General features: G+C 46.1%; 2 protein-coding genes across 10 annotated transcripts in view; one reads left to right on the top strand and one right to left on the bottom strand.

The window, feature by feature from the left end:
- The window catches only part of FAM110D (family with sequence similarity 110 member D), a 74,381-nt gene extending 53,050 nt beyond the window's left edge, over positions 1–21,331 (top strand). For 3 of the 6 annotated variants that reach the window (XM_056560647.1, XM_056560648.1, XM_056560650.1), the window contains 2 exons: positions 18,649–18,704; positions 19,475–21,331. In XM_056560647.1, the coding sequence (XP_056416622.1) occupies positions 19,541–20,674 (1,134 nt within the window). In that variant the 5' untranslated portion in view covers positions 18,649–18,704; positions 19,475–19,540 and the 3' untranslated portion in view covers positions 20,675–21,331. The remainder of the gene's footprint in view (positions 1–18,648; positions 18,705–19,474) is intronic. The other 3 variants (XM_056560651.1, XM_056560649.1, XM_056560646.1) reach the window with 1 other exon arrangement.
- A 661-nt stretch (positions 21,332–21,992) lies between these two features.
- Positions 21,993–23,678, bottom strand: part of C2H1orf232 (chromosome 2 C1orf232 homolog) — a 69,718-nt gene continuing 68,032 nt past the window's right edge. For all 4 annotated transcript variants that reach the window (XM_056557460.1, XM_056557461.1, XM_056557459.1 and 1 more), the window contains 2 exons: positions 22,493–22,602; positions 21,993–22,407 (listed from right to left, as the gene is read on the bottom strand). In XM_056557460.1, coding sequence (XP_056413435.1) covers positions 22,179–22,407; positions 22,493–22,602 — 339 coding nt within the window. In that variant the 3' untranslated portion in view covers positions 21,993–22,178. The remainder of the gene's footprint in view (positions 22,408–22,492; positions 22,603–23,678) is intronic.

Raw genomic sequence — 23,678 nt, 5'->3', positions numbered from 1 at the left:
TAACTTCTATTAAAACATCTTAATCCTTCCAGTATTTTTTAGGGGCTGTATACTAAAGAGAAATCCAAAAAAGAAATGCATTTCCTCTGATGTTGTCACCACAGTGCTCTCTGCTGACCTCTGCTGTCCATTTTAGGAACTGTCCAGAGCAGGAGAAAATCCCTATAGCAAACATATGCTGCTCTGGACAGTTCCTAAAATGGACAGCAGAGAGCACTGTGGTCATGACATGAGAGGAAATGCATTTTCTTTTTTGTATTTCTCTTCAGTATACAACCCCTAAAAAGTACTGGAAGGATTAAGATTTTTTAATCAAAGTGATTTACAAATCTGCTTGTAGTGAGAAACAGCGTTCGGCACAGCCAACCGTGCAGCCTGATGTTCGCTCTTAGTGGAACAGGTGTGTATGTGTGTCGCTGCTTGTGGGGTTCTCAGCCAGGACAGAGTCATGAGTCAAACATTTGAGAGAGCATGGAAAATAAGCGGCACTCACCACAGACAGCTAGCGACAACTTCTTTATTTCTTAGGCGTGCAGTTAAAATATGCAGGTGCAGGGAGACAGGGACGCCGGGGAATCCGGCTGACTGGTCACAGCCGTATCGTGCTTCCGCACTTCGTCAGACCATCTCATCCACTGGGAGCTCACCAGGTAAATACCTGCCGGGCTCCACCCATGGGCGGTCATTTCTGTTACATATAAGTGCAAGTGCAAAAATACAAAAACGTAGAAAACGTATAAAAACAGAAACTTAGCCGAGATTCGTATTACTGTAACAAGGACAGGATTAAAGAAATATACTTAGATCAAGTTTATCGTTCAAGCCGAGGTCTCCTTGTGCGTTTGTGCGTATTATCCATCGGGCCTCGGCTTGAACTAACAACTTGCGCCTGTCTGAACCGTCTGTACTATCAATTCTTTCAATCCCAAAGAATTTTAATGATTTTGGGTCCCCTACATGCATATTAATTACATGATCGATCACTCTTGGTGATCCTTTCCTCGATTTAATCGAGTATATGTGTTCCCGAAATCTGTGGTGCATTGGTCTGGTAGTGCTGCCTACGTAAAATCGGCCGCAATCGCACACCAGGCCATACACCACAAATTTCGTCTTGCAACAAAAGAGATCCCTGCACTTAATATCCACACCTCCAATTGTAATAACTTTTTCACAAATCAAAGAAGGACACCATTTGCATGCTCCACACCTGTAATTTCCTTTTTGGCTGCTAGATTGTAACCAATTTGGGTTAGATTTACTGGAGGAAAATTTACTTTTTGTAAGGACATCCCCCAAATTTTGGGCCCGTTTAAATGTAACTAAGGGCATTTTTTCACTAAAGTTGGATAGGACAGAGAAAAAGACTCTGTCCTATCCAACTTTAGTGAAGAAATGCCCTTAGTTACATTTAAACGGGACAAAGGGACAAAAATTTGGGGGATGTCCTTACAAAAAGTAAATTTTCCTCCAGTAAATCTAACCCAAATTGGTTACAATCTAGCAGCCCAAAAGGAAATTACAGGTGTGGAGCATGCAAATGGTGTCCTTCTTTGATTTGTGAAAAAGTTATTACAATTGGAGGTGTGGATATTAAGTGCAGGGATCTCTTTTGTTGCAAGACGAAATTTGTGGTGTATGGCCCGGTGTGCGATTGCGGATGATTTTACGTCGGCAGCACTGCCAGACCAATGCACCACAGATTTCGGGAACACCTATACTCGATTAAATCGAGGAAAGGATCACCAAGAGTGATCGATCATGTAATTAATATGCATGCAGGGGACCCAAAATCATTAAAATTCTTTGGGATTGAAAGAATTGATAGTACAGACGGTTCAGACAGGCGCAAGTTGTTAGTTCAAGCCGAGGCCCGATGGATAATGCGCACGAATGCACAAGGAGACCTCGGCTTGAACGATAAACTTGATCTAAGTATATTTCTTTAATCCTGTCCTTGTTACAGTAATACGAATCTCGGCTAAGTTTCTGTTTTTAAATGTTTTTATACGTTTTCTACGTTTTTGTATTTTTGCACTTGCACTTATATGTAACAGAAATGACCGCCCATGGGTGGAGCCCGGCAGGTATTTACCTGGTGAGCTCCCAGTGGATGAGATGGTCTGACGAAGTGCGGAAGCACGATACGGCTGTGACCAGTAAGCCGAATTCCCCGGCGTCCCTGTCTCCCTGCACCTGCATGTTTTAACTGCACGCCTAAGAAATAAAGAAGTCGTCGCTAGCTGTCTGTGGTGAGTGCCGCTTATTTTCCATGCTCTCTCAAATGTTTGATTTACAAATCTGTTTAACATTCTGGCACCAGTTGATTAAAAAAAAAAAAAAAAAGTTTTCCACGGGAGTACCCCTTTAAAGATGAATGTATATTTCTTACTGATGATATCCATTGTATTGTAAGAGACAAGGCCACCATCAGGGCTGTACAGCCAGTACCCCACTGACATTTCTTGCTCCACGCCGGCAACCCAGTATGGCAGTACGGAAGCTTAAACAGCTGTCTCCTGCACGCACATTACGGAATGAGCATATGTAATGTACGTATAGCGGTCTACTGCTCCTGTACGTACATTACGCAAATAGCATATGTATTGTACATACAGGAGAGTAGCTTTACACTGCAGGCTGCATGATGATGTCGTTTACTGTGCAAGTCCAATGCCACTCTGGAGGATTCTGAGAGCCTGGCCTCAGCACTGGAACTATCTGGGGGCATAACCCACTGGTGGAATTACCTACCTTGGGAAACTACCTACTGGGGTACTACGTACTGGGGGCATTATCTACCTGGGGGCACAACCTATCTAGGGGCACTACCTGCTGGGGCATTACCTACTGAGGGCAATACCTACTGAGGGAAATACCTACTGAGGGCAATACCTACTGTAGGCATTACCTACATATGGGGGCCATTTCCTACTACCTACCAGGAGCATTATAGGGGTTTTTACCTACCTACCTACTATGATCATTTACTGCCTACTGGGGGCTTCTATCTTATAGGAGGGATTCCCTACCCACCTACTGGGACATTACCTTATAGGGGAGGGGAAAATAGCTACCTTCTAAGGGCTTCTACCTAATGGAGGGGAATTACCTACATACCCACCACCACCCAGTCCCCCTACCTTCCAACTGACACATACACTTACTAATTCCCTCATACTATGCAGGGGTCCAAAGGGGACATAAGGGCACTGAGAGTAGTGAACAGGTGGGGAATGTGCTGAAAAAGTGTGAAGCCTAACCTGTTTATTGTCTGGCAAATTTTGTGGAGACAAATCATGGGTGGAAGAATACTTCATGGCGGTCTGAGCCAGATAGAAAATGAAAGAGAACATATCAAAGAGGATGCCCTTTATGAGTCAGTGGATGTAATCACTGTAATTATTTATATGGTCTGCAGCACCTGTGTACAGCTGAGGTTAACCACTATATGGGCATTGTATGGGGAAGTGGATATTGTTATATATACAGTGGTTTTTATACAGTATCAGTATGAGTGTTTTAATCCGGTCACTATGTGGTAGTCATGGTAGTGGTCATGGTGTGGTTCTATTATTCTCCCTTGTGTACTGATATTATTATTGTTAATATTCTCAGTATACAGGATTTGGTCAGTAACAGTATGATGATAATATGTAAATGGACTCAGGGTCGGGCCATGGGAGGGCCCAGGACTTGAGCTGTGTAAGGGGCCCTGACATTTCTGATGGCAGCCCTGGTAAGAGACAATGTTCACAATCCTCATTACCCAATACATGAAATCATGTGGAATCTAGCTCTAACATCCCTCCTAGGAAAAGTGCTAAAGTTACGATGGTATAACCTCTGACTCGGTCTCGGACAATTGTCTACAGGAGGGTGAGAAAACTGTATTTGCATCTTGTGATTTGGATGAAAGACAGACATTGAAAGACAGTAAAGCAGATGGGGAAAATGGGATGGGGGGGGGGAATGACACTTCATAATGAAGAAGGAACCATTTTTAGGTATATTACAAAGTTTCTGACATTACCTTGTACTATTGATTTATTTGTCGAAACAACAATAACCAATTAAACAAGATCTGCACAAGATGAATGTTTTTAGGATTGTAGCCATAAAGGAAAAGGGTATTTCATGTTAATATTAATTTAAAGGCTATGATCACGGATAGTATTTTGGTCAGGCAAAAACAGGAGTTTGGTAGGCAGAAGAGTGCACCAAGGGGCTGGGAATGCCACTTGTGCACCAAACCACTTTTTAGTATAGTGGATTTTATTCAGTAGCAATGTGGTGGTATTTAGTCATTATGTGGCGATAACATATGGCCACAGTGTGGCTGTATTATTTGTCCCTTGTGAACTGTCTGTGACAGTATGGTGGTAACATTGGCTAAATTTAATCTTATCAAACATGTAAGATATAAGCTGGAAGAACGAGTCCAATCCATGCAGACTTCTTCTTGCTCAGGGTGTCAGGAAAAATTAAAATGTGCTCACCTGCTGCCTATCCCCCACCATTGCCAATCCTCATTGTCAGTCCTTCCTGTTCTTTGTCCGATACATTGTATCTGTCCTTTCAGTGGCTGAGCAGGCACTTTCTTTGTGTCCAGACAGAGAACAGAAAGCGCTGACAGAGCGGACCACCCCATTTGTAATGGCAATAGTAGGGAATAGGCATCAGGGGAGTAGATGTGTTTTCTTGACACTCTGAAAAGTTTTAGAAGTAAAAATATTCCTCGGGAACACCCTGCTTAGAATTTGCTGCTAAAGTCTTGGTGCCAGAATCCACAAGACACCTGCAGAGCTCTTGCAGTTTGTGTGTGACAAAAGAGGTACCTACACAATATTAGGAGGAGGGTTATAATGTTTTTTCCAATGTATATACCAATCTTCTCTTTCTTTCTGCTAAATAACTAGTGTTGCTCGCGAATATTCGCAATTCGAATATTATTCGCGAATATCGCATATTCGCGAATTCGCGAAATTCGCGAATATAGCGCTGTATATTCGTAATTACGAATATTCGTTTTGTTTTTTTTTCTTCACAGTACACATCACAGTGATCACCCCTCTCTGCTTCCAGCTTGTGTGGTGTAAAGAAGGCTGTAATACTACTGTGTGAGACTGGCGTGCGAAAATTCGCATATGCGAACATTAGCATATGCTAATTTTCGCATATGCGAAAATCCGCAAATGTTAATTTTCGTATACGCGTATTTCCGCACACGCGAAAATAAAACGAGAATATAACGAATACGCGAATATTCGCGAATATATGACGAATATTCGTCCATATATTCGCGAATATTCGCGAATTCGAATATGGCCTATGCCGCTCAACACTATAAATAACATGTATGTGATGCATATGATGAGCAAGCAAAACATGTTGGATTCACATCATGCCATATTCAGTAGCATCTTGTAAAAATAAGACAATCTTCCAGCACACGCTTTATTTAAGGTACATTTGTACAGGATAACTGTCAGGATTCGGCAGGCTGGTGGTGGATCCTCTGTGTTAGTGAGGGATTGGCGTGGACCGTACCGGAGGACCGGTTCTAAGTTGCTACTGGTTTTCACCAGAGCCCGCCGCAAAGCGGGATGGTCTTGCTACGGCGGTAGCAACCAGGTCGTGTCCACCGGTAGCGGCTCAACCTCACTGACTGCTGAGACTGGCGAGGTACAGGAGGACTAGACAGAGGCGAGGTCAGACGTAGCAGAAGGTCAGGGCAGGCGGCAAAGGTTCGTAGTCAAGGGAAACGGCAGAAGGTCTGGAACACTGGAAATGGACACACACAAAAACGCTTTCATTAGGCACTAGGCAACAAGATCCGGCAAGGACAGGAAGGGAAAGTGGGTTTATATAGGGAAGGCACAGGTGCAGGTACTGATTGGGCCAGGCACCAATCAGTGGCGCACTGGCCCTTTAATTCACAGAGAGCCGGCGTGTGCACGCCCTAGAGAGCGGGGCCACGCGCGCCGGGACGTGACAGCCGGGGAACGGGACAAGTGAGTAGATTGGGATGCGACCCGCGGGCGGGCACGTCCCGCTACGCGGATCGCATCCCCGCCGGCAGTGACAGTGCAGCGCTCCCGGTCAGCGGGTCTGACCGGGGAGCTGCAGAAAGGAGAACGCCGCAAGCGCTCCAGGGAGGAGCAGGGACCCGGAGCACTCGGCGTAACAGTACCCCCCCCCCTTAGGTCTCCCCCTCTTTTTGTCTGCATGTCCCTTCATATGAGACGAGGCCAGTGGGAGCGACTCTTGAGTCTCTTTCCAGGTAACGGAGAAGTCCCAGGTTACTTAATCTATGGCAGGAACTCCAGAAGAAGTGTGAATGGGAAGGGGGGGCAGAGGGTGAATCTTGCCACGGGGCAGAGTGGTACCAGGAAGGAGGCTATGAGGAGGTAAGATCTTTGCTTGCTTTTTGCAGAAAACATCAGAAAAGTCCTGGTAAGCCTTGGGAGGGCCCGGTAAAGGTGGAACCTCAGGAGTTAGACAAGTGGGAGCAGATGTGAGGCATCGTTTATGACAAGAAGGACCCCAATCTTTGATCTCCCTGGTGGTCCAGTCGAGGGTAGGGGCATGACGTTGGAGCCACGGGAGGCCGAGAAGAACTTCAGAGGTGCAGTTAGGCAGAACGAAAAATTAAATTTTTTCTTGGTGAAGTCCAATGCTCATGGGAAGGGGTTCAGTGCGGTAGCGGACAGTGCAGTCCAATTTTTCTCCGTTAACAGAAGAGATAGAGAGCGGTTTGACGAGACGGGTTACTGGGATACTGAACCTATTAACGAAAGAGGCCAAAATAAAGTTTCCTGCAGAACCTGAGTCCAAGAGGGCCACTGCTGAGAAGGAGGAGTTGGCGGAAGGAGAAATCCGCACAGGTACAGTCAGACGTGGAGGGGCAGAATTTACACCAAGTGACGCCACTCCCACGTGAACAGGGTGCGTGCGTGCATTTTCCAGACGCGGAGGACAAATAGGGCAGTCCGCTAGGAAATGTTCGGTACTAGCACAGTACAGCAGTAAATTTTCATTTCTGCGACGAGAACTCTCTTCTTGGGTCAGGCGAGACCGATCCACTAGCATAGCCTCCTCGGCGGGAGGCACAGGAGTAGATTGCAGAGGATTCTGGAAGAGAGGTACCCAGTGATCAAGGTCCCTTTCTTGGCGGAGCTCCTGGCATCTTTCAGAAAAACGCATATCAATGCGGGTGGCCAACTGGATAAGCTCAGACAGGGTGGCAGGAATTTCTCGTGCGGCCAGCACATCTTTGATGTGACTGGATAAGCCTTTCTTGAAGGTCGCGCAGAAGGCCTCATTATTCCATGATAGCTCAGAGGCGAGGGTGCGGAACTGGATAGCGTACTCGCCCACAGAAGAGTTCCCTTGGACGAGATTCAAAAGAGCCGTCTCAGCTGAGGAAGCTCAGGCCGGCTCCTCAAAGACACTACGTACTTTGGAGAAGAAGGTCTGGACGGAAGCAGTGGTAGGATTGTTGCAGTCCCAAAGCGGTGTGGCCCAGGACAAGGCCTTTCCAGACAAAAGACTGACCACAAGAGCCACCTTAGACCGTTCTGTGGGGAACAGATCCGACATCATCTCGAGGTGCAGGGAATATTGGGACAGGAACCCACGGCAGATCTTAGAGTCCCCATCAAACTTGTCAGATAGGGACAAGCGGAGTCTGGAAGTGGCAACTTGCTGCGGAGGAGAAGCAGGAGCTGGCGGAGGAGATGGTTGCTGCTGTAGAGGCAGAAGCTGCTGTAGTATGGCGGTCAACTGCGACAGCTGTTGTCCTTGTTGCGCGATCTGTTGGGATTGCTGGGCGACCACCGTGGTTAGGTTAGAGAGACTTGGCAGCGGCACCTCAGCGGGATCCATGGCCGGATCTACTGTCAGGATTTGGCAGGCTAGTGAAGGATTGGCGTGGACCATACCGGAGGACCAGTTCTAAGTTGCTACTGGTTTTTACCAGAGCCCGCCGCAAAGCGGGATGGTCTTGCAGCGGCGGTAGCAACCAGGTTGTGTCCACCAGTAGCGGCTCAACCTCATTTACTGCTGAGACTGGCGAGGTACAGGAGGACTAGACAGAGGCGAGGTCAGACGTAGCAGAAGGTCAGGGCAGGCGGCAAAGGTTCGTAGTAAAGGGCAACGGCAGAAGGTCTGGAACACTGGAAATGGACACACACAAAAACGCTTTCACTAGGCACTAGGCAACAAGATCCGGCAAGGACAGGAAGGGGAAGTGGGTTTATATAGGGAAGGCACAGGTGCAGGTACTGATTGGGCCAGGCACCAATCAATGGCGCACTGGCCCTTTAATTCACAGAGAGCTGGCGCGTGCGCGCCCTAGAGAGTGGGGCCGCGCGCGCCGGGACGTGACAGCCGGGGAACGGGACAGGTGAGTAGATTGGGATGCGACCCGCGGATGGCATCCCCGCCGACAGTGACAGTGCAGCGCTCCTGGTCAGCGGGTCTGACCGGGAAGCTGCAGAGAGGAGAACGCCGCGAGCGCTCCGGGGAGGAGTAGGGACCCGGAGCGCTCGGCGTAACAATAACCTTGCATGTGTTCTGAATAACATAAGTGTTTGCTATGGGGATTTGTTCCTACTATGGACAGTTCCTGACATGAACAGAGGTGTCAGCAGAGAGCACATCCTGTGAACACAGCAGTTTCAGTGTGTGAAGTTGTCGGGTGTGTCTCCTTTGAGCTCCAGACTTCCACACAGAGAGAAGCAGCGTTTTTCATCTGCCTTCCCAGGGGTGTGGCAGGCCCCTGGGGAGAGCTTTCCTGCATGGAGCCAATGGAGTCTCGGGCTTCTACCTCTCGTTTCCGGCTGGCGAGAGGGGGGAAGATAGTATCTACAGCCGGTTCCAAGGTCGGGGTGAGGCGTTCCAGCAGGGCCCGCAGAAATGTGGTGCCCACTCCCCCGACTGGATCAGAGGGACGTAAGGCAACAGCAAAGACCAGCAGTCCTTCTGCTACCCCGGAACCCCAGCAATGGGGGGCACGGGGACCAAGGGAGTCATTGGCAACCTATGGCTCAATGATACAAGCCAAGATGGCGGAGTACGAAGAGCTGGGCAGGAAGCTGAGGAGCCTGAGAGGGGACCTGAGATTTGCCCGCTACCAGGCTGATCAGGGCCCTACAGGTAAGAGGCAGAAGTTCACTGCCCAGGTGCGGGCTCTGAAGATAGAGGTGGCGGAGGTGTAGGAGGCCAAAAGAAAAATCTCTGAGGGGGCAGGATTCCTAAAGAAAAACTGATTAATGAGGAGAGATTCAAAGAAAGGAAATATGGTGCAGGCTGCCCTCAGGAGAGCAGTGAGGAGGAGGAGGAAGGAGGGGAGGAAGATGGCGGAGAGTCGGCTGTGGGAAGTGAAATGGATGCAACCCCTAGTGTGTGTGACCCCCAGCCCCCCCCCCCAAGATAGCTACCCTGAGCCTGCCCAGGTGGCGCTACCCTCCAGTGACGGGGAGACAGAGGAGAGCGGTGAGGAGGAGCTGGCCAGTGGGGGTTTGCTGCAAGCCATTATACAGCAGGAGTCCCCTACCCGTATGAATGATTTTGCCTTTGGTGAGGATCTCGGTAAAGATGATCTGGTAAAGAAAAGGAAGAAAAGGCAGAAGGTTCAGGAGACTGTGACTTATGTATTTAGTCTTTTCCAGCAGTCTGAGCCAGCTGTAAAGTTGGTTCAGACTGCTGGGCTCCCCAAACTGCCAGTCCCCATTTCTGTGGTCAAGCGGGGCTAGAAAGGGGGGTACAGCATGGCGTCCAAGATGGCAGAGGACACTATAGAGCCAGCAAGTCCTATTGGGCCTAGTGGGCAGCCCTGGTCCTGCGGAAGCGCCCCAGGGTGGTGGGGGGCGTGTCCAGGCACCTAGGGCAAGCTATGCTACTGTTTGCTCGGGGAGCGGTTCCCCGGGTGTTGCTGGCACTGCGGGGCACTTCCCTGTGAGGGGGGGGGGGAGAGTGTCCAGATAAGTGATATGTCTGTGTGCTTGGGGGGCGGTCCCCCGAGTGCCGTGGACATTACCTGCACTGCAGGGCACTCCTCTGTGAGGGGGGAGTGTCCAGGCGTTGGGAGCGGGAAACGGTTGGTCTGTGAGTGCTGCGGGGCACTCTCCTGTGAGGGGGGAGAGTGTCCGAGCGCCAGTGCCAGCTGCAGAGCCCATGCAGTCAGGCAGACATGGTGATGGCGTTGTGGGAGGAGCTGGGGTGCACTCGGAGGGGCAGACCCAGGCTCAGGCAGTAACATCGCCCATGGAGGAGGAGCCATCAGTGTCGACCCCAGCAACAGCTAAGCCAGCAAAAAAGACTCTGTTAAAACCGGCAGTATTACAAGTACCAGCCAGCCCAGGATAAGTTAGGCAGGACGCGAGTGTAGGATGTGAGGATGTTGGATGTGGTAGTGTTGTGAATGAGAAGAGTGCATCTGGGAGTGTTAGTGGAGCGAATGATGGTGGGAGTAGTAGTGGTATGAATTCAAAGTCTGGTATGGATGATGAGAATTGTGATGTGGATGTTGGTGGGTGTAGTTGTGTGAATGGTGGTCCTGGGTCTGAGTCTGGGTTTGACCTCCTGAGGAAGAATACGAAACACGTGTTGAGGCGGCGGCGGGGGCATAGTGATCTTGCAGGACCCAGTATGACTACCTTAGGTAATGACACATGACCACATTATTTCTTCCCTTGATTTTGATATTTTTGTGATTCTTTCATGTATGCTAGGGTCTAGAGATGAGCTATCCCGTCTATTTTTGTGGGGTTCATTTTTAAGGGTAGGTTGTTTTAATTGGGTGGGTCCCATATTGTGTATATCTAAATGTTCTAAATAAAGTATTTTCATTTTTTGACTTTATATTTTTGGATTCTTATTGGGTGCTAGTTATAGGTATATATATATATATATATATATATATATATATATTGTGAGTCTGGGTTTGGTTCGGCTGCCCCCCCCCCCCCGGTAGTGACTGCTCCTAGGAGCTATGCTCATGTCGCTGCCGGGAGGTCCCCCTCTCCATCCGGCCCCGGGGGTCACTTGCAGCAGCGCCTCCTGGAGGCTCTACGTAGGGGCGACAGGTCAATCTAGGTAGAGGGAAGGGGTGAGGTCGACCTGTCTTTCTGGATAGAGAGGCACGGTTTGGGGGCATTCCGAGAGCAGAATGGGGAGGTGGTCTGGTCCCTCCCGACACCCGGGCAGGACAATAACCGTATTAACGTGGTCCGTCTGATTTGGAGGGGCAAGGATGTGTGCCCGCCTCGCGCTAAAGTGGTTGAGCTCCTCCAGATGGAATTCAGGGCGAGGGACATCTTTGCCCTGATTCACCCATACGGTTTGTCCGAATTTGACGTCAATTTTGTTCGACCGGAGGGTCTCGAACTCTTCTGGTCAAACTACGAAGTGGCGAAGAATGAGCCCGGCTGGCGGGATTTTGCTGTAAAGGCTATTTCCCGTCAGAAAGTGACCGTTTTGACTCTTAAGGAGTCACTCTCCTGCTATGACATCATGACCTGGCTGGGACGGTAAGGGGATATGACGGACATGCCCAAGAAAAATCTAGATGAGCACGGGATCTGGTCAGGGGCCTGGACGTTTTCCGTCAAACTCAAGCGTTCAGGTAGCACAGTTGCCCACATTCCGTCAGCTACCTTCCTTGGACATGACAGGATCCAGGTCTTTTACCAGGGGCAGCCTAGGGTCTGTCACAGGTGCGGTAGCCCCACCCATTTTAGCGCAGCCTGTACTGTACAGGTTTGTGCTTTGTGTGGTGGGGTGGGTCATCATGCCGCATCCTGCAGACAGATCTGGTGCCACCTGTGTGGTGTCCTCGGGCACCCTTTCAGCCGTTGTCCGAGCGCCTTCGCCCGTGCTGCGGCCGCTCCGGCCGGGGAGAGCTGTGAAGTTGCCCCGGCTGGGGAGAGTACGAGCAGGGATGGGGGCATAACAGGGCTAGTAACGAGGAAAAAGGGCCCCGCCAAACTAAGGCGGGAGGAAAATTGTAGGAGGAGTAGGGAGCTGGAGAGTGCCCAGGTGACTGGGGTACCTCCGGCCCCTGCTCTTGAAGCTGGCCCTGTAACCACTGAAGCCCTGGGGGAGAACGTGCTGGATGAGGAGATCAGGAGGGTGCGCAGAGAGGAAGGCAATATGGCCGAACCTTCCGATTCCTCCCACTATGAAAGTGTGGATGAGGAGAGTGGGGAAAGGCCAAAAAAGAAAGACAAGGGCAAAAGGAAAGGGAGAAAGAAGAGGTCGGAGTCCTCTGTTAAGCCTTGTACTACGGACCAGGTCCAAAACGGAAGCCTGACTGCCCCCCCCCCGTCTGATTGACCTGTCAAACCGGTACCTCGTCTTCGATACCATCTCCTCCCCCTCCTTGGAGGGGGAAGGTGAGGGCGGGGTTCCTAGGGTGAGAGAGCCTCTGGGGGGAACTGGGCCCTGTCCTGTGGAAGCACCTTCCTCGGAGGGCAGGGCTAGACTGGGGCCGGATGGAGACGGGGACCACAAGGACCAATCAGAGTCTAAGAAAAGGTCCAAAAGTGGTCCTGCCTTTTCCTCTTCTTTAGGGGATGAGGGGGCAAAAAAGAAGGGGAAGCAGAAGTAAAGGTGTGGCCGTCTAACTCAATCACCCATGATGGCGGCACTCACCCCACTGATGCTGGCATCTATTAATTGTGCCAGTATAAAGTCTGATACGGCTAGATTCGCAGCCTTCGATTTTCTCGGCAGTGTTGAAGCCGATATTTTCTTTTTACAGGAGACCAGGTTGTCAGATCTAGCCTCTCTGGTGAAAGCCGGAAGAGAGTGGAGGCGTGGGCCCTCCCACTGGTCTCTTGCGGCTGGGCCGTATAGTGGGGTGGCGGCCCTTTTTACCGTTGAATGCAGACGGGTTATTGAGTTAGAAATGGGGAGGTGCCTGATCTTATATGTCCTCATGAAGGGACAAGAGCTCCGGCTCATAAACATCTATGCCCCACAAACTAAGCTGGGCTGTAAAAATCTTTTTATGAGGATTAAGCCCTTCCTTTTTACAAGCCGGCAGGTGATCTTTGGAGGGGACTTCAATAATGTCACGAGGTCCCAAGATAGGAGAGGCTCCAATGGTCCGCTGGATTGCGATAGTGTGGCCCTTAATAATATAGTTAGGGAAGCTCGCCTAGAGGACGCCCACATCCGGAGCCCCTCAGGTCACGCGGGTTTCACCTATCATCGAGGTAGCAGCAGCAGGTCTAGGATAGACAGGTTTTATTTGAAGGAGGAAGCCGTCTCTTCCGCAGTGTCCGTGGTTGAGGCAGAGTTCTCCGATCACTGTATGATTTTGTTTTCCTTGAATGTTTCAGAGACCCCCCGGATGGGTAAAGGTTATTGGAAGCTGAATTCGTCCCTCCTGGAGGAAGCGGAGATAAGACAGTCCTTTGAGGGTTTTCTTCAGAGTCAGGTACCTTTACTGGGCCTTTGTAGTAGTAAGTCAGAGTGGTGGGAGATATTCAAGAAGCGGGTTGCGGGATTCTTCCGCCAGCTCTCGAGCCTCAGGTACCTGAACAGGTATCGCTTGTATCAGGGTCTGAGGAGGAAACTCGAGCTTCTTGTCTCGACTGGAGGTAGTCGTGATGATATCTCCAGAGTGAAGTCCTTGCTGATGAGGTGTCAGTACAATAGGCACATCTTTGGTTTATGAGAGGGATTACGGGAAGTACCGCTCGCCCGACCCTTACAGGAACTGCAAGATGTCAGTGAGTAGTAAATTAGTCTCAGGACTGGTTAATAGTACGGGATCCCTAAATTGGTCCAGATCAGGGATCCTGGAGGTCGTCAGATCCTTCTACTTGCACGTCTTGGGAAGGAAGGATCTAGATCGAGACAGGATGTCGGCTTTCCTTGCTGAAGCCATTTCTGAGCCAGGGGTAGACCCCTCTCTTGATGTTTTGGCAAAAGATATCAGGGAAGAGGAAGTGAGACTGGCGATCGAAGGGCTCGCCCCCAAGAAGTCGCCAGGTCCGGATGGCATAACATCCGAGTGGTATAAGACCTTTAAGGAGTCTTTAGCTCCCATCTTGACCAAGGTATTCAATGAGTGTCTCTCCTCGGGCACTCTGCCAAAGTCAATGAGGTCAGCCCTGATTCTTCTCTCAAAAGGTAAAGATCCTAGCCGGATTGAGAATTGGAGGCCCATAGCTCTTCTCAATACGGACAGGAAGCTTCTGGCCAAGATACTGTTTAATCGGTTGGTGAAGTTTGCACCCCGGCTCCTTTCGGGGGCTCAGCACTGCTCTGTTCCAGGCCGAAGCATCTTAAGTGCTGTCCTCAGTGTCAGGGAGGCAGTGGAGCGGAGTAGTGCGGGTCTCTGGAAGGGGTACTTACTGTCCTTGGATCAGGCCAAAGCATTTGATCGGGTGAACCACGAGTACCTCTGGTCCGTCCTCCTGAGATATGGCTTACCGTGTTCTTTTGTAAATTGGCTTAAGATCTTATATGCAGGGGCAGAGAGTTTCCCGCTGGTAAATGGGTGGCCTGGCCGCTCTTTTGAGGTGGAGCCCGGAGTCCGTCAGGGTTGTCCTTTGAGCCCGCTTTTATACGTGTTCGTGATTGATCCCTTCGTCCGGAGGGTAGATTGTGTATCGTTGGCGGGAGTCGGGATGAGTCTGGCGGAGCTGGATGTCACCCAGAGAGTGGTGGCGTACGCTGATGATGTCACTATTTTCATCTCTTCGAGGGAGGAGGTCGATGTGGTGATGTCGGAGGTGGACCACTACTCGGAGGCATCCGGGTCCAAGATCAACCAGGATAAGTGTGAAAGTCTCTGGCTGGGAGGGGGTATCCCACGTTTGATCTCCCGGACACCCTCCCAGGGCCTCAAGACTCAGCAAAAATTCTGGGCATCACATTCGGCCAGGATGATTATCCCACCAAAAACTGGGACGGTAAGCTCCAGGATGCCACTCGGAGGGTGAACCAGTGGAAGGGTTGGTCTATGACCCTCAGGGAAAGGGTACACCTGATCAAATCGTACCTGCTCCCCTTGTTTATCTATCTGGGCAGCGTATGTATCTTGCCAGAGGCTTACTACACTAGGGTTTACAGCCTGTTTTTCCAACTGTTATGGAGGAACAGGTTGAACCTAGTCAAGAGGGAGGTTACGTACCACACGAGGAGGCTAGGGGGTTTATCTATGGTAAACCCTGTGGTGTTCTTAACCAACACCTTCTTGAAAGCTAACATCTCGAACCTCTGGAAGGAGAGGGCTCCTCCGTATGTACTCTCCTGCAGGGAGTGGTATCGGCCTTTCTTCCAGGAATGGGAGAGAGGAGGGCAAGTGAAGGACCTCCGTACGCCCCATGGATATCTTACGGCTTACGCTACCCCGACTCTGAAGGCTATACGTCGGTGGGGTCTGGGAGTGTGGGAGATCAGGACCCAGTCAAGGCAGTTCCTTGACAAACAGGTTCTGTTGACCCACTTCCAGAAGCCTCTGGCGCTCAGGGACTACCCAGGTCGGGATCTGAGGGTGGGGTTTCATATTTAAACATGAAAAGGATCCCCCAGAAGTTTTGGTACTTGGCCTGGCGCTGCTTTCAGGGGAAGCTAGGTGTAAGGGACTGAATTACAGGAACTCTGATGACCGGGGGTGTCCCCGAGAAGAGTGTGTGGACACGCTGGAAAGCATGGACCACTTCCTGCTTCATTGTCCCTTTAACGTAGGGGTCTATAACCGGGTGGGCGCTTCCATCGGCTGGAGTCAACTTGCTGGCCCTACCTATCCGCAGTGGGCTTATGGGGCATTCAGGACCCTCGGTGGCCGAGATCGGGGCACTTTATTTTTAGTCAGCTTAGTGGTTAAGTATCACACGTGGAATGCACGGTGTTTAGTGTCCACCCAACAGAAAGTCCTCTCCGAGGTGGAGGTCTGTAGGAACATCATCGGTGACCTCGGGAAGATCAGGTCTTTGGAGTATGGCAGTCTTGGTACCAGTAGGGCTTCTCTCCTATGGAGAGGGTTTTCTTTTCATGTGCCCTAGGTACTAGACCTTTTTGGTAGAGTACCTTTATTTTAGTTAGGGGCAGGCATACAGGGATAGGGATAGGGTGATAGTAGGGTCAGTTTTAATGAAAGGATAGAATTAGGGAGAATAGTAGGGGGAGTTAGGGAAAGAGTTTACATTTTTTCAGTGTATCAGATCTGTCACCCTTCTCCCTGGTGGTGGGCTGTTGCATGTGCACCATAGCTTTTTGTTTTGTTTTCAGCTGATATGGTATGAAGGGCTTACAGGCACTGAACTTGGGCCTAAATTGGGTTGTGGTCTTGTATATAAGGTTGTATTTAGTTGGTTGGTTGGAGTGCTAGGTGGGGAGGGTGTATTTGTGGGTGGTGGGGTTTTGTTTCTTAGGGGACCTGACATGGGTCAGTTAAGGGCTGGACTTAAGAACTGTATGAACGGTTATGGACTGACCCATGTACAGGAGGGGTGGTGTGGGACAGGGCACAGTTTTAGTGCAGGACTTATTTTAGAGTTTTTGTATGTAGTTTTGTGAGGCACATTTATTATATTTGTATGTATACTGTGTTATGTATATTGTTTTATATTATTTATTTGTTGGTATATTGTGTTATGTATTTTGTTTTATATTATGTAGCATTAACCATAAGAAAAGGGCAGTCGGACCAGCTGTTATTATGTAGTATTATTTTTATATTATATTATAGTATGTCGGTGTGTATTTGTATGTACCAAAGTTTTTATTTATTTTTTTCTTCCCCCAAGTATGGATGATTTTTAGTTATAGACAGGTGGTGCTGAATTTTATGTTGGTTTATTTATTTCATTTAATTAGTCAAGTTGAGCAAATTTTTTGGTATTTTTATTTTTTTTGTGTGTGTGTGAGTGTGAATTTCATAGTTTGCTTAGGTGTATAGGTATAGTTTGGTATATTTTTGAATTCATTAAAGCTGGGCTGGCCGGTCAGGCAGGGTTTTGTTTTATTTTACATTTCTGTTGTAGCTGGTTAAGCTTGTTTTGTGTTTTCGTTTTTGGAATTGTTTTGTATTTTTATAATAAAAAAGAGTATCAGCAGAGAGCACTGTGGTCAGACTGAAAAGAAATTCAAAAAGAAAAGAACTTCCTCTGTAGTATACAGCAGCTGATAAGTACTGTAAGGATTTTTTTTTTTTATTAGAAGTAAATTACAAATCTGTTTAACTTTCTAGCACCAGTTGATTTAAAAAAATGTTTTCCGCTGGAGTATCCCTTTATGTAAATAGAAAACAGTTGTTGGTGTCTATGGGAGTAATTGGACAGTGTCCTTTTACTGTTAACGAAACAGGTCTGCTTTATTTTATGAAATATCCTTGGCCTCTGGGAAATTGTTTATACAGTTGCTTCTCCACCAGTTGTCTCACATACTAACTGTGATGGCTGTCCCCATTATTTTCTGAACTTGCAATGAGTTTGTCTGAAAAGTTGTAAGTCTAGCATACTTAATTCTGTACTTACTATTTGCCAAACAAGAACCAATTCTATTTAGCGACTAATTTCAATCCAACAGCAAACTAGTATTTAGATGGCATTGTTTAACCTTTTTTTCACTGCTTACAAAAAAAAAAACCTCAAAAGAACCCTAAATGATGGCTCTCAAGACAAGAATGTGCTGTTAAATTTCCAAGGTCTATAATAAACTCTACAATCATTCCTTGGAAACAAACACACTTACAGAAACACCCACTCTAGAATGTTTAACTGGCCCTCGTGTTGATTCATCTGCTTGCCCTACCCTGAACAGACTTTGCCACCTGGTATCTGCATTTAGGATGAGATAGAATGAATCATCTGTTAGGGCAATCATTGTTAACCCCTTGCCCAGCTACAGTGTCATGGATTCTAGACCACTGCCCCTTTCTCGCCTTTCATTTTTCCTGGTATACACTGTATATATTATTCCTTCATTTTAATTTTTTTATTTTTATACTTTACACTACAGATGTAACTTGACCAGCTCACAACATTACAACAGTTACAAACAGCGGAAAAGACGACTGAAACAGAAAACATACAAATAATACTCATTGTAGTCGGGATAATAGCAGGAAGGAAGCACAAACTGCTTCTTCAAAATTATGCATTATAATTTATAGAGTATATTATGATTAAACATTTCCAGTGCTGTGAAAGTGCAAGAACCAAAGAGATGCTTTAAGGGTATGTTCACAAGTTCACATCTTCAATTGCAATTATTGACCACCAGGAACAGATCATACATGGAGGAGGAGGACACGTATAAAGAAAAAACTGGAACTTTTACATATTTTAAATCCATTCCTGGCTTTGTATTTATTGATTGCAATTGGAAACCTGAACGTGTGAACACAGCTTCAGGGTTATAGGGTGAATGAGGAGTTAATGTCCTGAGCATTCAACAAACGGATGAGAAAGGAGACTGTGTCTGGAAAGGGTGGAGATTTCCTAGTGTGACAAGCACACACATTCACACGTTACATTGCACTATGACACAGTAGGTAACTTATTGCACTCTCTCACACACCCATACTGTACTGTCAGACACCCTTTTCACCTCCCCTTAAAACAAGGCTTTGGATCTACCACACAACCTATATCACATATCTGTCCTTTTCTGCTTTTCTGCAAGTTGAAAGATGTGATTCATGGACAGTGTCGGGACACCTTCTGCAACAGCTGCTTGAGGTGAGGACTATGTCTGAGTGTGTCATTTGTCCAGCGTCTAGGTTCTTATATACAGGATTACCTGCTCTCGTATGTGACACAGGCTAGACTGGGATCTCAGTTTCTTCTCACCTCTGTCCATTGTGATAACATTAGAATTTGCATCTTTTCTTTTTTGCTTTCAAAGTTTTATTCTTCGAGAATATTTCAGGTGCTTATTTGCCTTCTATACTATAGGTCTCTCTATTGTCGCCTGTATGATATGCTTATTTTTGTACCAAATCACATATTCTAGCTAACTAAATTCATCCGATGCCCAGCCAACATTTAGCTGGTGTGGTCTGGCATCTTGCTGAGATCTGTATCTATTTCTAGCTGTCTCAGATGTCTTTATTTTTAGACCCCCTAGAATTGTTGGTTGGAGAAGGATGCAGGAAATGTGTGTGCATATATATATATATATATATATATATATATAACATTTTCTTGCTTGCTTAGTAATATAGCTATACTATGTATTTGTGTATTTCCTCTCATTGGGATCTTTGTATTGTTTTAAAAGGAAGGCTCTTTTTGTTGTTGTTTCCTTTTGGCAAGTAATATATCTTTTCAGCTATATTATTCAGTATGCTTTTACAGTGTTTTTCCCTATATAATTTGTACTTTGCTTTCAATTCCTTCAAAATGTTCCATATTTCATAATGTTGTATGACAGTAATTTACCTTTGATATGAAAGTATATCCTGTGTATTTTACAGCTGCTGTGTTTCTTATCTCATTCTCTGCTCTAGTGATCAGCTGCATTAGAGACCACATGGCATTATCCTTTGGCAATCCATGACTCATTAGATGTTACCATGACACCAATGACACATCTTGTACCTCTCAGTGGATCCAGTGGAAGAGTGACTGCATCTGACCGTCTTGAGGCAGATAAAGCCAAATATGTGAAATCTCCACAAGTCATACATCGCAGGCAAAACCCAGCCATCAACACCAAATTCACCCCGGTGCTGTCAAGGAAAGCCAGCCTACTACCACCATTACAAACTGAATACTCTTTTAACAATCTCTGTAGCTCAACTACACAACAGAAATCTCGAAAGCAAAGTGACTCCGATTTTGACAAGAGTAATGATGTGTTTCAAACATCTCCCATATCTAGCCCTTTGATTCCAGAAGAAAAATTCAAACCAAAAACTGTTCAATCTCATTCTAGCAGCCTCTCTCCTAGTGTCCCGAGAAAGCAAGCAAATCTTAGTTTTAAGCCTCAGAAAGAACAGACAAGTAGTCCAAATTGCAAATGTCCTTTGTCACCAAGTTTTTTAACATCCAACCATGGAAATCACCTACAGACAACCCCAGGGTCTCCTACAGCCAGTCCTCACTGTTTAAGGAGATTAAGTGGTAAAAGAATGAACCGACCAGACTCTCTGATAATTTACAGACAAAAACGGGATGTGGCATTATCTAGCAAAGAAAACAGTAATGAGGAGGCAGGCCTGGTCATTCGGCTTCTGCAAGGGACACCACTATTAAAAAGAAGTTCTCGGTTTTCACAAAATCCAGCTCAAACCTGCAACCAGGAAGTACCACTTTCACCTCAGTTGCCAAGAGGGAAGGAAAAAGCCTTTGTTTGCCAGTCTCATTGCCCCACAACCTCTAATGTTCAAGAAGTCCAACTAGAAGAGCAGCTGACTTTTACTGATTATGAAGCCCAAACCTTTTTTGAGAGCTGTGGGCTGGAAGGTAGCTTGTTGAACTTGCTTAATAGCTACCAAAAGGGAGGGAACACACCAATGGGTAGCTTGGAATCCATGGACAGAGTAAGTTGTGCTCTTGGTGTTGCAGAAGAAGAGAAGGAAGTAAAAACTCCTGTATCTGTAATTGAGCGTAATGCGCGTGTAATAAAGTGGATATATAGCTGTCATCAAGCACGTAGCATTGGAGGACAGGGAAATAAGCAGCTGGCAAGGGAATCTACAGTTTGATGTGGCCACAACATAGCTCAGTACTATTATAAGCTGTAGAACACTCATGGAGATTTTCAGCACAAGGAAAAGAAACAGCGGTAATGTTCTACAACCTACCAATTCTATTTCTGACACAACTTGCAAAACTTGTAAAATTCAAAATTGAAAGGTACCTGTCAGGAGAATTTGTGTCCCATACCTCCATCAACCTGTTATCAGGGTCGTAAAATATTGATAATGATACTCTTGTATATCCTGGCCAATATAACATAATATGGAAAAAGAACTTTGAAAACAGTTCAAATTGCCTTTAAAGAGGCATTAAGTAAAGGCACCATCTCTAAGCCATTTTAGTAACTAATTTGAATACAGCATGCGCTATTTTCAAAGTTCTTTTTCTACGTTATGTTACAACAGCCAGGATATACAAAGGCATAATTGTCAACCTGTTACATTCCTGGATAACAAGTTGGTGGAGGCTTGGGGGCCTAAATCTTTCTGACAGGTCCCCAGTAAATGTATACCGTGTTTTTGGCGGCCCACTCTCCCTGTTTTATAGACAACCGTCTTTTTTATGTCACTGCTTGTTGCCACCTATCTTGCTTTATAACATTTATTGTGTCTAATGGCAATATTATTGTATTGAGAAAATCAAAATGTTCTAATAAATTAAAAAATGACACTTTTTATACTTTTAGACTATGTCGAGGAATCTATTTTGCATTATCTAGTTATTTATTTAAACAAATTTTTCAATGTGTCTTTTATTTATTTATTTATTAACAAAGATAGAAAAAAAAAGATCTTGTAAGATATGGTCTAACGCTGTATCTACTTAAAGGGGTTATCCAGGAAAATTTTATATATATATATATATATATATATATATATATATATATATATATATATATATATCAACTGGCTCCAGAAAGTTAAACAGATTTGTAAATTACTTCTATTAAAAAATCTTAATCCTTTCAGTACTTATGAGCTGCTGAAGTTGAGTTGTTCTTTTCTGTCTAAGTGCTCTCTGATGACATCTGTCTCGGGAACCACCCAGTTTAGAAGCAAATCCCCATAGCAAACCTCTTCTACTCCGTGCAGTTCCCGAGACAAGCAGAGATGTCAGCAGAGAGCACTGTTGCCAGACAGAAAACTACAACTCAACTTCAGCAGCTGATAATTATTGAAAGGATTAAGATTTTTTAATAGAAGTAATTTACAAATCTGTTTACCTTTCTGGAGCCAGTTGATATTAAACAAACGTTTTTTCCTGGGAAAACCCCTTTAAGGTTGTTTGCACAATCACCCTATGGGGGACAAAATAAACCTTGCCTATAGGGGATAACAAGAGAATCATTTGTTGTACTTGTCTTTATTGTAGGAGACAAGGTCATTTCCAACCCTACTTATGCCACGCAATTTCTTTAGGGCAAAATCTGTTCAGCTCGGGGACAGGTTATTAAGATACTGAGTTGCTCACAGAAGCATCTCTACATATTGTTCCTTTAGGTTGTAGTTCTTATTCATTCTTGCTTCTTAACTCTGCTAGTTTGCTAGTGAGGAAATTCCACCTAAAGGGTGTCTCCTCTCCATTTTTAGCTTCATTGTGTTCTTCTGGAGGCTCTGCCAGTACTCCTTTTGCTTCAGAACGTTGAACAGTGTTCTGTTGCCACCTGCTAGTGAACACATTCCAGAGTGCCGTAGAGCTTTTCTGTGGAGGGTTGTCTGACGTGCGTGAAGATGGAGTCCTGCAGAAAAGCAGTAAAGCTTATTAGTTCTCCTTACTGTTACCAACAATGATTTACCTTGATCATCTCCACAATAGACATTTACTGTTCTGTTGCAATCTCTTGTCTTTGCTCAACTCTCTGATCTGTTCCTTCTTCTTCATCTTCTTTAGTAAACAACGAAGTTACAGTTCTCCAACCAAATGTTGCTTGAACCTATAGAGTACAAACATGCGTAATAAATAGTGTGTCAATATATTACATATTCACGTCAACATTGTCATATGTTACAATAATTCCAGCTCTCTATTCTTTCTAAATCACATCATTTTATAATCCATGTTGCATTTCCAAACTTTGCAGTACTTCAGGGATAACCTAAAGAAATGGCATTGATATTTTAATAGCCACCAGTTTTTTTTTGTTTGTTTTTTGAGAATTCAATTATGGATGTTATGGATAGATGTAATACTTCATTGGTATTATAGTGTGTACGATCATATTTCAGTTAATCTAACACTTGTGGCAGTGCATCTGCTAAAGTGGCATATTTGTGCCACTGATGTGTCACATTTTAGGCAACCTTAGAGTTGGAGTACAGTGGGCGTATGCTTCCAGTACTTGACTAATGTGTTAATTAGGCTACTGAGAGTCAGTAAACTCAATGAGCCCCTAGTTTACTGACTCTCAGTAGCCCCTAGGATAGGTTAAACAAAGGCCTCTGGAAGCTAGTATTCTTGAGGTGAAGAAATTAATATTTGTTTGAGGTAACCATCTTAAGATGGCATTTCCGTGAGCTAACATACCCCCAAGTTGCCAAACATTTAAAAGTGATATTTCACTGTGCCGTTGAGACATTTTAGAAGGATACAACAGTGGCCCATTTTTATCAGTCAGTCTGAAACCCTATTTGTCTGTTTTTTCCCATAGCAACCGATCACAGCTCAACTTTCACGTTCCAAGAGCTTGTTAAGATATGAAAGCTGAACTGTGATTGGTTGCTGTGGGAAAAAAAACAGACAACTAGGGTTTTACAGAGAGCGGTGGGTATCTCCAGTGCTGAATGAACCACCCATATTCCATTCATTTAATTTCCAACTGTATCCTCTACTTTGAACGGGACTAAAAATTGTAGCAGGTCATGGTTAGCTTATTGTAATGATTGGGGTACAGAAGGATTTAGCAGGGATGCCACAGGAGGTGGTTTTCAAATTATCCCACAGTATCTGGCTGCCAGATGCAAATGCGCCCTAACAGGAATCTGTCAGATGGTTTTACGAGGTATAATTACA

Source organism: Hyla sarda, chromosome 2 (genome assembly GCF_029499605.1).
Source record: "Hyla sarda isolate aHylSar1 chromosome 2, aHylSar1.hap1, whole genome shotgun sequence".
NCBI classification, from domain to species: Eukaryota; Metazoa; Chordata; class Amphibia; order Anura; family Hylidae; genus Hyla; species Hyla sarda.
This window is presented reverse-complemented; position numbering and strand designations above follow the sequence as displayed.